The sequence below is a fragment of the Talpa europaea genome (assembly GCF_964194135.1).
Source record: "Talpa europaea genome assembly, chromosome: 3".
Lineage (NCBI taxonomy): Eukaryota > Metazoa > Chordata > Mammalia > Eulipotyphla > Talpidae > Talpa > Talpa europaea.
This window is the reverse complement of record NC_140069.1, coordinates 27,962,700-27,978,940: the sequence shown is the minus strand read 5'-3', so window position 1 is coordinate 27,978,940 and position 16,241 is coordinate 27,962,700. Positions and strand designations below refer to the sequence as shown.

General features: G+C 35.7%; 1 protein-coding gene across 1 annotated transcript in view; it reads right to left on the bottom strand.

Moving 5' to 3' along the window:
* Positions 1-16,241, bottom strand: part of RNF19A (ring finger protein 19A, RBR E3 ubiquitin protein ligase) — a gene marked incomplete at both ends in the record, with an annotated part of 29,781 nt that overhangs the window by 9,070 nt on the left and 4,470 nt on the right. Inside the window, 3 exon segments of the mRNA XM_084229142.1 lie at positions 1,101-1,263; positions 1,921-2,065; positions 6,768-6,976. Coding sequence (XP_084085268.1) covers positions 1,101-1,263; positions 1,921-2,065; positions 6,768-6,976 — 517 coding nt within the window.

Below are 16,241 nucleotides of genomic sequence, written 5' to 3'. Positions count from 1 at the left end.
CACCAGGGGAGGCCCTATACCCCAGTTATTGTATGCATAAATAAATATTTAAAAAAAGGAGACATGTAACAGCACCTAAGACTTGAACAAAGAGGTAAACAGTCTCTCCTCTGAATTATTTGTAGGTATGTGCTGAATAAGTCTCTTTTTTCCTTTTGTAAGTATCAAAATAAGCCATTTTGCTTTCAGCAAAATCTTGTTTGGTAACTACATGAGAAATTATAATCAGCTACTCTGGGACTTTAAGCTAGTTCAGTTTCGTTTTTAAAATCTTCTGAAATATTTGGCTTACAATATTTATGTTTGTCCTTGGTCTCAAAGCTAGTTTTCAAAAAAAGTATTATGTTGTTATTTATCTGATTATAAAAAATATTGTCTGTTATATAGGAGAGGATTGGCCTTGTTTTGCTGGAAATAATTCAGGAGCTGACTAGTCTTTGCTTGATGGTATGTGTTATTAAGCTATTAACTTTTTATAGAACCAATTTTACAAGGATATACCCATAAGAAAAATATCCTTCAGGGCCTCCCCGGTGGCGCAGCGGTTGAGCGCTGGGTTGCGAAGCTGCCTGCAGCCTCTGCAGCCAGTTCGATCCCCGGCTGCTCCTCGGCCACCGGAGTAGGGTCCCACATGGCGAGCAGACCTCTCCTGCCGCCCGCTGCTCCCCTCAGCAGTGTACTTCGGTCCTTCTGCCTGCTCTGCTCCCCACTCTGGCTCTGGTAAATTCTCTCACCCTCCCGCGCTTCTGACTGTACCCAGTGCATGTATAAACCAAACAAACAAATAATAAATAAATAAATAAGACATGCCTCTAGAAAATTAAAAAAAAAAAAAGAAAAATATCCTTCAATACTCTATACTTAGTTGGTTTGTAATGCAAATGTAGTGAGTTTTCTAATTCAGATATTTTAAAGCAAGTCTTTTTATGCATACAAAATTTTGCCAGACACTAACAATATTTATTATGTTATGAAAAAAATTATTGATTTATACTGAAGATACTAAAACTGACCTTTGTCTTTCAAAACAAATAAAAACAAAGCACAAATCTTTGATCCTTGACCTAAAGACTTTTAAATAAGATAAAGTTGCATTTTACCTTACGTCCCACATATACAGGAATGCCAATAATCATTGCAGGGATAGCAATGCCGGCTATTAAAGCAATTCCTACAGGAGCACCAACAAGAGTTCCCAGCTGCCACAATATTTTCTTCTTTCGGCTCCAGGGTTTCTTCCCCCAAAAAGTACATCCTGATGGACTAATGGAAAAAATTATAATGTAAAGTAACTGCTATAAAACACCCTAACAACAAATTACTAAACTACATTAAAACAATAAAAGATTTCTCACACTTGAATGAGGCTTTTTTCTTTTGAGTTCTGATTTCATTAAAAACAGAAAGATCAAGGTAAGAACTACCACAAATTACTTTTAAAGGAGATTAATAACTGTGATTCAGGTTAAATGTTTATCGCTAGTTTTTGATTAGCCTCACAATACCGCATTAGTTTGTGAGCAGTAAATGAATCCAAAACATGCTTATTTTTATCTATTTTAGCCACATAATTATTATGTCATAAACTAACAGTGGCCTAAAGTAATGAAGTGGAAACATTAAAATTAAGTGGAAATATTTACGACCCAGTATAATTACACAGGGTACTAGATAATAGCTTCTAGTTTAACAAAAACAAATCTTCATTTTCTGTTTTGAATATTTAATTGAATAAATAATTAGCACAATAATTTAGTTGCTTTTAAATTTATGTAACTAAAATAGAAGAAAACAGATTCCTTTAAGTAAGTATCTCATTAATCTCAAATTTTTAAATGTTTAGGATAATACTTTTTTCACAAAAAATTCTTGTCTTATAAAATTACATTTAAGTATAAATGGCTTCTTCTATAAGCTTACCTTAGATAATGTAAATCTGAGATTTCTTTCATACATAACCAACAAAATTCACAACCACAGACTGCACATGTCATGTGATTACAGCTCCCATCATTCATCTTTATTATATAAGCAGCACATCGTGGACATGGCTTTATATCATCAGCTATTAGGAAAATAGAGACCTGTTTAATATATAAAACTAATCTAAAAACAACTATTTCAATTATTATTATCAATTGTAGCACTGCCAAAAAAAATCATATAGTCTGATAGCTGTAGCCTGCTACTTTCAGTATATATAAATGCATTTTCTCTACCCTTCTAGAAAGGGGACATATTTTACATTAAAACTCCAAATCATAAACAATTCTTAAAAACAGTAGCAAAAGAATGGAAACAAAGAGAAAAGGGAACCAAGGACAAGATAAATTGTGAACTATGCAAAATCTGTCTCTAATCCCAAAGCTGTCTTCTCTGAGTGGCACATCATTTTCTAGAATTTGTTTAACCATCTACTTAAAATGTAGATATTCTGCATACTATTCCTCTAGTGAATACACACGAACACGAAGTGACAATTTGATATTGATCTAAAGCACTATATACAAAGGACTATGAGTTTGCTTTTTTCTAACTAACATTGACTATATGCACTAAAAATAACAATTACAGACATTTTTAGAAACGCAGCCCTTTCCCTTGTATTTTAGCTCATAAAACAAACAGATGGGTCTTGCAATGAATCAGCACCCGGTATAAAAGGGACGAGGTAAGTGGCCAAGGAAGGGTTATATGGTTATAAACACTTAATAAATGATGGAAAGTAGTTTCAGAATTAAAGCAACCATATTTGGTTATGCTCATGACTTTTTAAATTAGTTATCTTGGTTCTGTTTATTTATTCAAATGTTTATTACACAGTAATATGGTTACAACATACAAAGGTATCAAGTTAAAATAAGTGATTCAGAACTTTAGGAATCACTTGCACAGACTGTTATCTCAAATTATAAAACTATTTTGAACTTTGGCATCGGTTTAAATACCAACCCATGATAATTTTAATGTTATTATTAGCCATCTATATACACAGAGATTAGGAAGATATTTATAGCGCAAGTCACTGAATTCAAGTATTTGTTCCAATTTCTTACATTATAAACATTAAGTTATATTCTATTTTCCTTTCTAAAAGTTTTATGGTCAAATTTTACCTGTGTTTGAGCAATGAATTCAGGATTCCTTAGCGCTTCTTCTAAGCACTAACTTAACAAATGGTCAATGCTCACTTTTAGTGTCTTAATGCATCAAACAATTTTGAGCAAACTGATAACTCTATTCAGGCAGACCAAGACAAACGATAATTACTAGAATATAAAAATTAAAAATATCAGTAAGTGATGATTTAAAAATGATCCAAAGAACATAAAGTCTGCATTAAAGATTTTTTTAACACGGGGCCATAAATGAGGAAAGCAGGCTTTTATAGTTGATATAACATCTACCACATCGAATTAAAGAATGCTAATACTACTATCTGCAAAAGTGGCATGCTAATTGATAAACCTCCTCATTGCAGAGTATATGCAAGAAATAAACCATTTTGTGGATGGAGTAAAGAAACTCAGGCTTTGGCTCTGGTGCATGCAACTTTCAGATCAAACTGAAGGTGACATCCCCATATATTCTCAGTCTTTCAATATGCTAAGATTAGATGTTAGAGAATTAACACCAAAGGCAATGTATTTTTTGATGTCTTTATATATACCCGTAACTGTTTCATTTTCACTTCCTGTCTATTTATCTACAAAAGGCTGTTGTCTGCTTTGTCCCTTTTCCTTAAACCACTAAATTAGAAAAAAAAAATATTGTGCTTTTATAATGATGTCATCTCTCAAAATACACCATAATGTGGAAACAGTGTTTCCAAATCTGTTTTATCCACACCCTTCCACACATAGGCTACCTGTAAGGACTTACAACATAATGTTAACTGTGATTGTCTATTAGGATATAATAGTTTGAAGTAAGGATGGGGAGCCAATTAAGTATATTTTTCATAAGGGGAGAAATAGAGTAACAGAAATGAAAAAATATGTCACTCATTTAAGATGCAATTTCAAGTGGATAAACTCCCTAGTAGCTATGAGTCTTATGTAGATACAATGCTGTCATACAGACAAAAATAAACATGGTAATATAAGTTATTAAATGTACCATATAACTGAGCACATTTATTTATCTCCAGGCAACTAATTAGGCAAAGCCAACTAATTACTATTATACTAAGTAATATAATGAAAAATGAGATAAATTTTTCAATGTGTTAAAAGACAAAAAATATCAAGATATTTGGAATAGCAGGTATTATGAAAGGAAATTATCCCATATTTCTCCTGAAAGTTTTGATTTTTTTGGAGCATTGTCGGTAAAAGTGTATGTACTTTAAATTTTCAGAACTGTAAGGTTTTTAAATGCACATGGAAAAATTGCAAAAGAAGTTTAATTTTTAAAATAATCATCATGGGAGGTAACATTTATTCCAACAATGCCAATATTTGGCTTGAATTGAGAAATTTTCCATTCATAATTACTTTGAAAGCTTTATATGTGTGTGTGTTTGTATATATTATACACACATATATATACACACATATACATAAAAATCATTCTCATGATCAGTCACATCTTAACTTTGGATTCATCCCAAACCAGTGATTCAACTTGGTATGATACTATAATTGTTAGGCTCAGCTACACAGGAACTTTCTGAAATTTCCAGAAATCAAATCGACATTAAAGGGATAATTTAAGTGACGGTATCAGGATGTAAGGGTTGTGACCAATAAGGCACTCCAGGGTAGCACTACTGAAATAAACATACATACCCCATGGTGACTACATTCATTTGGATGACTATACTATGATATTTATTTAAAAATATTAACAAAACAAACTCAGTCATTTTTAAAAAAGTGATGGTCCAGATATATGCAAATTTCTACCAGGTGTCGCCCTTCCTCCTATAGCCATAGCACTTATGAACCAGCATATGTTTAAACCATATCGACATAAGTATTATTAGTTATCTTCATTTTCAGATGAAGTAACTTGAACAGGGCTACATGAGATTAAGTGAAGGAATTTGGATTTGAATCCAGACAGTCTGATTCCAAAGTCCACTACAGACACTATATTTCTATTCTGTACCCAATAACTATATCTCCACTTAGAGGAGTATCATTTCCAAGTGGACTACTCAATGGCTATAGCTCACTCCTTGGGGAATAAGGGAATATTCAGGTCTTTTCTGGTTTGTTTTTGGACCCACACCTACAAATTATCAATACCACTGAGTTTCACCCCAAATCTTCAGTAAATAGAAACTTCAAAATCCATGTATATGTAAAATATTTAATGCTGAATTTAAAGTGTATTTAATTATAAATGTCTAATTTTAAATTCAACTTTAAAAGTCGAATAAGAGCTTTTTCTGGTAGCATAAAATATATGACTATCTCAATACAGTCAGTGCTTGTAAGAAAATAAATTACTTTCTTAATAAGTTTTTATTTTTCCAAGTTTTTCCCTTTCATAATCAGTGAGAAATTATTTTCCTTAAAACGACTAAAGTGTGATATACAATGAAAATTCTATGCATGTGAAATATTTATTGAATTTTTTTTTTAAGATTTATTTTTATACAAGAACTGGGGTACAGGCTACAGGCACAGGAGGGTGAGAGGATTTACCAGAGACAGAGCAGGGAGCAGAACAGGCAGACTGATGAAATACACTGCTGAGGGGAGCAGCTGGTGAAGCAGGAGAGGTCTGCCACTCCATGTGGGAATATCCCTGGCCGACCGGGAATCGAACCAGAGCTGCAGAGGCTGTGGACAGCTTCACAGTGCTGCACTCAACCCACTGCGCCACAGGAGAGGCCCCTTTATTGAATTTTTATTCAAAGAATGGGAGGAGGTTCAGAAATTTGCTTTTAATTCTTAAAATTTTTGAGATGCATACTCTGCTTATGTACCAATCCCCAGGAAAAATTTAAATTCCTAATGAAAATACTTCAGGGGCCTCCCTGGAGGCACAGAGGTTAAAGACAGTGCTGTCAAGCTATCTCCAGCCACCGCAGCATGAGTTCAATCCCCGGCTGACCAGGGAGCAACCCACATGGTGTAGTAGACCTCTCCTGCCACACTCGCTGCTCCCCTCAACAGTGTATTTAAGTAGATCTGGCTGTTCTGCTCCCCACTCCCTCTGGTGAATCTTCTCACCCCTTGCACCTCTTGTCTACACACCAGTTCTTGTATGCATAAATAAATCTTTAAAAAAAAAATACTTCAAAGTTCTTAGTGTCCTCCCAGCTAATGTACAATTTTGAATCCTTGACTCCGGAATTGGTGAGAAATCTTAAATAAAAACTTATTTCATAATACATGTACATGAAGAGTATTTCAAGAATAAGTACCATTTGAAATCTGCAATTCTGTGATATTTACAGAATTATACATAATCTCAAAATGATATATTAAAAATTAGTCATTTATTAAAGATATTGGTAGGCTTTGCATTAAAGCCTTTGTAAAAAACTTTCTGGACCATGTTTGGTCATAAGTTGTATTAATCACCATGATACTTCCCTTTTTGTTCTTTGACAATAAAATCTTTTCAATCTCAATACTGTTTTTCTCCATAGGAAAGAATGAGTGCTTTTGGGACAGAAATGCTAACATAAAATACTTCTGAAAATTAAAGAAAGTACAGAGGATAAAATCAACTGAATATTGCATATTTGTTAAATTAAAATAATTGTGTGTGTGTCAAATATTTTACTAGAAAATGTCAGATATAAATACCTGCTGCTCCAGACTCTTGACTATAACTAATAGATGAAGAACGAATAGTTCTCAGACGTAAACTCTGGGCTCTTTCTTGCCGAGCAGCATCACAGGTCTGGTTGGGGTGCCAAATCTGTTTACAGTGGTAGCAAAATTCTGTTCCGCAGCCTTCTCGTCCACAAGTTAATTTTGGACAGCTAGCACATCCAAATGCTATGACAGCATATCTTGAGAAAACAAGAAAAACAATTTAAAATGTCCATTAAACAGCAATATTAAATTTTAAAATTTTCCAATTAAAATACTACTCCTGAGAAATTTTTATATGTATGCATTGACAATCAAAATCCCTAACACTATTTCATCAATATAAAAATAAGGGGAAAAAACGGGCCTCCCCGGTGGCGCAGCGGTTGAGCACTGGGTTGCGAAGCTGCCCACAGCCTCTGCAGCGCTGGTTCGATCCCCGGCTGCTCCCCGGCCACTGGAGGAGGGTCCCACATGGCGTGCAGACCTCTCCTGCTGCCCGCTGCTCCCCTCAGCAGTGTACTTCGATCCTTCTGCCTGCTCTGCTCCCCGCTCTGGCTCTGGTGAATTCTCTCACCTTCCCACACTTCTGGCTATACCCAGTGCTTGTATAAATAAATAAATAAATCTTAAAAAAAAATTAAAAAAAAAATAAATAAAAATAAGGGGAAAAAAACAAAGGTTCACAAATAAGGATATATAAATGTTAAGAAATTTTAAAATTTAATTAGGATACTAAACTATACATATAGCCTAATACCAATTTTATTAAATGAGTATTGTATGCATATAGAAGGAAATACACCAAAAATCTTAACGATACACATTTCTTGTTATTAGGCTTGTAACCTTATTCTTCAAATAATTATGCATTTTAGGTTTTCAAAATGACTTATCATTGTTGCAATCAGAAAGACAAACCAACCTAAAAATATGAAGACTATGGATCAGCTGCATCTGTCAGTTAATAGCAGACTGTGCCCATTAATAAATTTTGCAATTATCTTTTTATTTATTTCTTATTTATACGTAAGTTCTTGTATTTTTGTTTTTACAGTGCATAGTAAATTGTCTTTGGTGGCAAACTCCTACCAAAAAGCACACAAACATGAATTTCTCAGTCAGGAAGTCTGGTTTCTTTTTTTTGGCTTCAGAGGAAAGGCTGAAAACAGAAGATTTCACAACTAGCCTCAATATCTATTCTGAGTTAATAATTTTGGTCTTCAAAATTTTTCTTAAAAAATAAATTCTGGATGCTCTTGGCATTTATCTCCTGGAAAAAAAAATGTTCACACAAAAACCTTAAATGTTTACTGCATCTACATTTGTAACAGCTAAAACCTGGAAATAGTTCAGATGTCCTTCTTCAACATATGAGTGGTTAAACTATGGTGCATCCATACCAAGGAATACCACTCAACAACAAAAAGGAATAACCACTGATATATCTGACAACTTGGATGAAATCTGGGGGATTATGTTGAGTGAAAAAAGTCCACCTTAAAAAGCTACAACAGTATAATTCCATTTATGTAACACTCTTAAAATGACAAAATTTTAGAAATGGAAAACAAATTTGTGGTTGCCAGGTGTTAAGGATGAAGTAGGGATGGGGGCAAGGAGAGGGTAAGAGATAGGGGGGTGTATTTAAAAAAGAGCAACATGAGGGATGTGTACTGTGATGCCACTGTTTGATGCCATGAACATGATGATAGACAAACCTACAGATGATATGATGGTATATAACTAAACATACACAAATTAATACCAGTAAAACTGGGGGAATCTGGGCCTCCCCGGTGGCACAGGTGGTTGAGCACAGCGCTGTGAAGCTGTCCGCATCCTCCGCAGTGCCAGGATTCCCAGCCAGCCAGGAAGCAACCCACATGGAGGGGCAGACCTCTCCTATCTTGCCTGCTGCTCCCCTCAGCAGTGTATTTCAGTCTGCCTGTTCTGCTCCCCACTTTGCCTCTGGTGAATCCTCTCACCCTCCCGCACATCTGGCCTATACCTCGTTTCTTATATGCATAAATAATGAAATCTAAAAAAAAAAAAAAACCTGGGGGAATCTGAATAATATTGGTATATTGTTATCAATACCAATATACTGGTTGTTATATTGTTTCACAGCTTTGTGAAATGATGCCACTGGGGCAAACCATGTGAAGGATTCACAAGATTGCTCTGAATTACTCTACAGCTATTTCAATAAAACTTGCAATTAAAAAAATGCTATGGGTTTCTTATTCTCTTTGAAATGAAACAAACTTATCTATGTATATGAGGCTTTTGTAAATATCAAACATTTCCTTTGGCTTGGACATTCAGGGGAGTTTTTAGGTTTCCTCATTACTGGCAATAAAATTTAAATAACTATAACTGGGCTTCCAGAAATACATAAATTATGCAAAGTTTTAAGAGTAAAGAAGTTCAATTTTTGGCCCTATTGCTTGCTCCCTCAGTATCTTACTCTTTAAACTCTACATCTTAAATTCCCTTTCATTTCTGAAAGACTAACTCTCCAATTACCATGTCTATTATGTCAAATATGACTGAATTAAATAAAGGCAGTTTAAATCAACATGGGATAATGTGGCGAAGCTTCATTTATCTGAGCTTTAACATTTCCTGCAGTCAATAAAAAGAAAAAATCTCCAAGGTACTCTATTTTCTACTGTTATAACCTAATGCAGTAATTAGGGAAAATACTAATTTTAGTGAAAAGGAAAAGGTACTCTCTTCTAAATCTCTCTCTCACCTTTTCTTTTTTTAAAGATTTATTTATTTATTTATACAAGAACTGGGGTGCAGGCCAGAATCACAGGAGGGTGAGAAGATTCACCAGAGACAAAGCGGGGAACAGAACAGGCAAACTGACCAAATACACTGCTGAGGGGAGCAGCGGATGTGACAGGAGAGGTCTGCAGCATTGTGTGGGACCCTCACCAGCTGGGATCAAACCTGCGCTGCAGAGGCTGTGGACAGCTTCACTGTGCGGCACTCAACCGCCTGCGCCACCAGGGGAGGCCCTATCCCACCTTTTCTTAAAAGGAATAGAGAAAGAACAGGGGCAGAAGTGGGAAATCTGTATGTGTGCAGGCAACAATAGAAACATACTGTTTTTCTTTTTATAGGCTACTAGGGCCAAATTTCACTTTCACCACTTATTACCTATATAGTTTTATGTAAGTTATGTAATTTCCCTACAAATAAATTTTCTCATACATAAAATAGGGAGTCACTGGGTTTTGGTTTAGCCTCAACATTCAACCAAAATCAGTTTAGCTTTGGCTTTGACAATTAGGACAAAAAAGATAATGCTTCAATTACTACCAATATCTCTGCACTTGTGCTTGATTAATAACCATGTGATCAGGGAAGTTACAATCATATGTCATTGATACTGATATTAATAGCTGAATATTCATTTAAAAATAAACATTGGTAGGCATTCTGAGCATAACAGAACTATTGCTTTACATGGTAAAATTTTACTGGGAAACTGATGTGTAAGTGTACATTGTGTTTAATAAAATGCCATAATAGTGATGATTGTGAAAGTCAAATTTAGACACAAACTTAAGAGCTTTCAAATATTTAAAGAGCTAAACAGATATATAATTAATATGAATGTTCAAAATGCTTTTAACTAGATAAATTAAGAAAAATTTTTTAGCAAATATTTTAATTATATGAAATAGGTTAATAAAAATTAAGTTGTGTCATAATTCTAATCTTTATAGAAGGCTATTCAATATAATGGTTTATCACTAAACAAAAGCTTTAAGAACTGATTTAATTCTTAATGATCAAGCTAGGACTCTGTCAGGAAAAAACTCTTATCAATGAATTTTTACATCCTGACAAAAAGAATTAAAAGCAAAATGCCAACTTTGCCTTTCAAAATTTCATGCAAAAAGAAATTCCAAAATCTGGTACAACAGTCATAAAACTGTGAAGGGGTATGGCAAGAAATCAGAATTCAAAACATTTTTTCCTCAATAATTAAACTTCAAAATCACTTCAAAAACTATTTTATTATTAAAATTCCTTAAAGTCTAGAGACTTAAACTTGTTAAAAATGACAGCTTATGGATAGTAGTATCTATAGTAGTATCTATTCTGATTTTTTAAACTACACACTACTATTATCAGGAGCAAACTAACAGCAGACAGTGTAATTATCCTACCTGCATTAGGATATTGAACATTTACTATCTGACTTCTAAATTTAAATTTTTGGTTTTTAATAAAATGTTACATTTATTCTTATATTCCAGAAGTTCATCACATCATGACTGGTGGTATCTAACTTTAGTCTTGGAAGAATATTAATTTAACATCTAGCCACTAGGCATTTGGTATAAATGTAGAGTTTTTGTTTTGTTTTGTTTTTAGGATTTTATTTATTTATACAGGAGCTGGGGTACAGGCCAGAGGCGCGGGAGGGTGAGAGGATTCACCAGAGACAGAGCAGGGAACAGAACAGACAGGAGAGCTCTGCTGCACCATGTGGGTATCTCCTTGGCCAGCCGGGAATTAAACCCACGCTGCAGAGGCTGTGGACACTTCACAGCACTGTGCTCAACCCACTGCACCACCAGGGAGGCCCAAATGTAGGTTTTTATGCATCTCAAAAAATAGGATATAATAAAGAGAACTGTGATATTTAAATAAGAATATGTGTGGGGGGAGAGGGTATGGAAGAGGGAGAAAGGGAAAGAGAATTAATTTATGGTATGTACTCAGAGATAAAGTATATCAAGCTTGTTTTTATGCTACCTCTAAAAAGTATTTTCTAAAAAGGATGTTCTTTTTAATGGAAAAGCTAGGATGTTCCCCCCCAAAACTAAACATTCAATTTCCAGTCAATCTGTGTAAATTCCAAAGAAAAATAGGATTATCTTAAATAGTACTAAATATTTTTGTGAGTACGTATTTTGTTTTTTATTAGAAAATTTTTTAAACTTTTTTTTTTCATAGAAAAATTGGGGTGTAGGCCAGAGGTGTGGGGGTTGAGAGGATCCACCAGTGAAGAACAGGCAGATTTACCTAAATACACCGCTAGGGGGAGCAAGCAGGCGAGACAAGAAAGGTCTGCTGCACCATATGCGTGTTAACAACCTGTATGGGAACTGAACTCAGGCCATAGTAGTGACAGCGCTGAGACTTATTAACCCCTAGGCCACCAGGGAGGTCCCGAGTACATATTCTGATGGCTGTAAAAGTGAAAGAAGTTTGTCAAGTATTTTAATGCCAAAAATTATTGAGAATTGTACAAATGTTTCATGTTTATAAACACTCAATCCTAATAACTGTGTTGGGCACAAGGAATTAAATGTACCTAGCATTCATATATTTTGAAAAATAATGTTAGGGTAGGTCTCTTAAAAATTATTTTCATTATATGGGTACCAAATTTAGTTTCCACTAGAAAAGGGAACTCAAATTATAGTAGGAGCAAGTGGTAAAACTAAAAAAATAAAAAAAAAAAATGCTTCAAAGAAAAATTTCAGGAGTTTCTCTGTTCTGGTGCATCGTGTTTTATTTGAGAGAGGAAAGGCTCAGAAGGTCACAGAGATAACTGAATAATACTGGTTAACTACCTAAACTTCTCTGGTTTATACAGTACCTAACTCTTGGTTTAGAAGACATCAATAGTTCCTTCCGTTTTGTTTTTTTTTAAAAGATTTATTTATTTATGCATACAAGAGGCGGGGTACAGGCCAGAGATGCGGGCGGTAAGAGAATTCACCAGAGACAGAGTGGGGAACAAAACAGGCAGATGAGAGCAGCAGGTGAGACAGGAGAGGTCTGCTGCGCCTTGTGGGTTGCTCCCTGGCCGGCCGGGAATCGAACTCGTGCTGCAGAGGCTGTGGATTGCTTCATATAGTGCAGTGCTTAACCTCGTGCACCACCAGGGTGGCCTCCTCCTTCTGCTTTTTTGATCAATTATTTAACTGGTCTTCTATCTCTACTCTTTTGCTAAAGGTTTTCAACTACTTGAAATGCTTAATTTAAATGCAGGAGTAGAAGGATAAGAAGAAACTGGGGAAGATAAGAAGGAGCTGAAATATTTCCAGAAATATTTTCTGTTCACTGGCTTGCCAACAGGTGATCCACATTAAGAACATGTTCTATGGCAAAGTTAGGGAAATGGTAAGCAAAATACATATGCTTTTTTGTTTGTTTGACTGTTCTTTACTACAGGATTTGATAAAAGAATTTTTAACATACCATTGTTCAATATATAGTATCCACTATTTCCCAAATTTATTTGACCATATCTATTTCATGGGAGAGTTCCACAGCACTAGGGCTTCACAAATTATACTACTGATAACATTTAGGGTACAGTGATACTAGCTAAGGTAAATTCTATATGGAGACACCAGTAAGAAAAAACTATAGCTAGTATGAAATGCAATCTTACATGATAAGATTATGATTTCACAGTTACTAGGACTGCTCAAACTAAAAGAAAATTAGGAAATAAATGTGGTCCTAAGGAAGATGTGACAGTCCCAATATATTTTTAATTAAAAATGAATTTTTAATTGATAATTGCTAAAAATTAAAAAAAAAATAAAGGATCCAAGATAGCTTTTTGTCAGAAACACAAAGTTTTAGCATAATCTTTAAAGGACAAAATATATATATACACACATATATATAATCAGAAATACCTGAATTATTTGACCCAGTTAAAGGGAAGTGTCAAATTTTATATTAAAATCAATAGGGGCATATTTCGATTTGCAAGTAATTAGTATTCCTATTCCAGTAGAAAAGGAATGACTTACTTAATACATTTTGGAAGAGGTGTAGACAAAGTGAGACTAATCTCCTGGTTCCCTCTTTCATAATGTGCTTTCCGACAGAGGATGCATTGTGTGCTGCTTTCACGACACTGCAGGGGAGGCCTACAGGTGTAGTGAAATGGGCAGACTATTTGGAGAAGTCTAAGTTGCGGTAGAGTGTTAGCAAGTCATTCTGACTGCATATCTAAGGCCACATTCTTTAGTCAATTAGTATGAGAAAGCTGACATGTCTTATGTAGCAACGTGGTTCTGAAAGAAAGTGTGATGGGGAGAACGTTATTCTTATTGATGCCCTAAAATGAATTCTGTCAAAAATCCTATTATCAATGAACTATGTTTGGTGCAGCAGTAGAAATTTTGAATTCCTTGTTGTTAAAATACACCTAGATTAAGTTCATGGTTAAGAAGAATATATTGAAGGGCCTTCCCTGGTGGCGCAGCGGTTGAGCGCTGGGCTGTGAAGCTGCCCGCAGCCTCTGCAACACCAGTTCAATCCCCCGCCACCGGCGAGGGTCCCACATGGCACGCAGACCTCTCCTGCCACCCGCTGCTCCCCTCAGCAGTGTATTTCATTGGTCTGCCTGTTCTGTTCCCTGTTCTGGCTCTGGTGAATTCTCTTACCTTCCCATGCTTCTGACTGTACCCAGTGCTTGTATAAATAAATAAATAAATCTTAAAAAAAAAAAAGACTTAAAAAGGAACAAACTGAACTCTCAACTCAAGCTATTTTTTTGTTTTAATATTTATTTATTTATTATTTATACAAGCACTGGGTACAGTCAGAAGCACAGGAGGGTGAGAGAATTCACCAGAGCCAGAGCGGGGAGCACAGCAGGCAGAAGGACCGAAGTACACTGCTGAGGGGAGCAGCAGGCGGCAGGAGAGGTCTGCACGCCATGTGAGACCCTCCTCCGGTGGCCAGGGAGCAGCGGGGGATCGAACCGGCGCTGCAAAGGCTGCGGGCAGCTTTACAACCCAGCGCTCAACCGCTACGCCACCAGGGAGGCCCTCAAGCTATTAATTCTTAAGAATACTTTTATTCTAAGAATGCAAGTATTGGGTTGTCAGTAAAGTCATGATGCACTTTTGCCTGAAAAATACATGACTTTTCCGACAACACAATATATTCAAATACATACAATTTAACACTAGCTATATTATTACAACTTTCTTGAAACAGTTTACTCAATAAAGTTCCCTACACATAAAATCTGCTAATTTTCTAAGTCACAAGTACTTATTTTCTCTGGAGGAGAAAAAAGTTGGATTGGTTATATAAAACTTCTAAAAGTCAGCCTACAAAAGCATTTCCAGACTGTTAAAAGATGGTCAAGATATGAGTAAAACCTTTCTTTGTAGTACGGGAATGAGAGTCATATGAATATTGCCCAGAACAGTGAAAAATACACATTCTTTAGTCCCTAAGTCTATGGCCCAATTTAAAATTAAAATAATACTAATTTGTGTAGCTCAAAAGGGGCACGGAGAAATTTTAAATAGGGGAGGGAGGATCCACCAGAATAAGTAAAATACAGTGAGCATGGGAGCAGAGTAGCCAGAGCATGCAGGAGGCCTGGCCTCTCCAGCTCTAGAATAGGCGCAGGATGGAGGCACAAGGGAAAACAATGGCCTCTCTCAGCTAGGAGGCCAATGAAAGAGCTTTGGTGGACAGAGGTTGGTCTATGACCCCACTGAAAAATAAAAAAATTTTATTAGAATAAGCTATTATTTAGAGGCCTTTAAATCCCTCATTCCAATTCTTCTCCCCAGATATGGCCAGATTTTTCTCTAAACCTGTGGAGACTGGCATATTCTAGAAGCTGTCTAGCTAACTTTTCCCTGACTAAATCAGCACACTGATTTGGCCTCCTAGGTCCCTTCTCAAGATGGATTTTTAGAAATACTATCCTTTAGCTAGCTTAATCTACCATGGCCCTTTGAAGAGAAGACAGGGTGTTAGGTCAGAAATCTTGGGAGCTCACACAGAAGCCACATAAGGTTTTCATTTCTACTTTGAGGTAAGGGCAATATTTCTTAAAGAGTGTTAAATTACATATTTTACATAAAAACTTATTATCTGAAACAGAAAATGATTATATTAATAAATATCAAAATGCAAAGGTAGGGCCTCCCTGGTGGCACAAGGGGTTCAGCACAGCACTGTGAAGCTAACCACAGCCTCTGCTGCACGAGTTCGATCCCTGGCCTGCCGGGGAGCTACCCACATGGCACAGGAGACCTCTCCTGCTCACCCGCTGCTCCCCTCAGCAGTGTATTTCAGTCAGTCTGTTTGTTATGTTCCCCACTCTGTCTCTGGTGAATCCTCTCATCCTCCGCACCTCTGGCCTGTACCCCAGCTCTTGTATGCATAAATAACCTTAAAGAAAATGCAAAGGTAAAATTTATAATTTCATACATAGATTTCGGATAAAAAAAAAGCCTTTCAAGTATGGTGTACAACGAAAGGGGTAAAATACTGTGAATATGCCTATGGTCCTAGTATTATTAGCTAAGCATTTTTGTTAAGTACCTGTCTAAAAGTCAGGTATTTATCAGTATTCCTCATGCAAGATTTAATTAAAAATGGAGTTTAAATAAGAAATGTCTCTCTGTGGGTCTATTTTAGTAAGTTTCATGAGGGAAG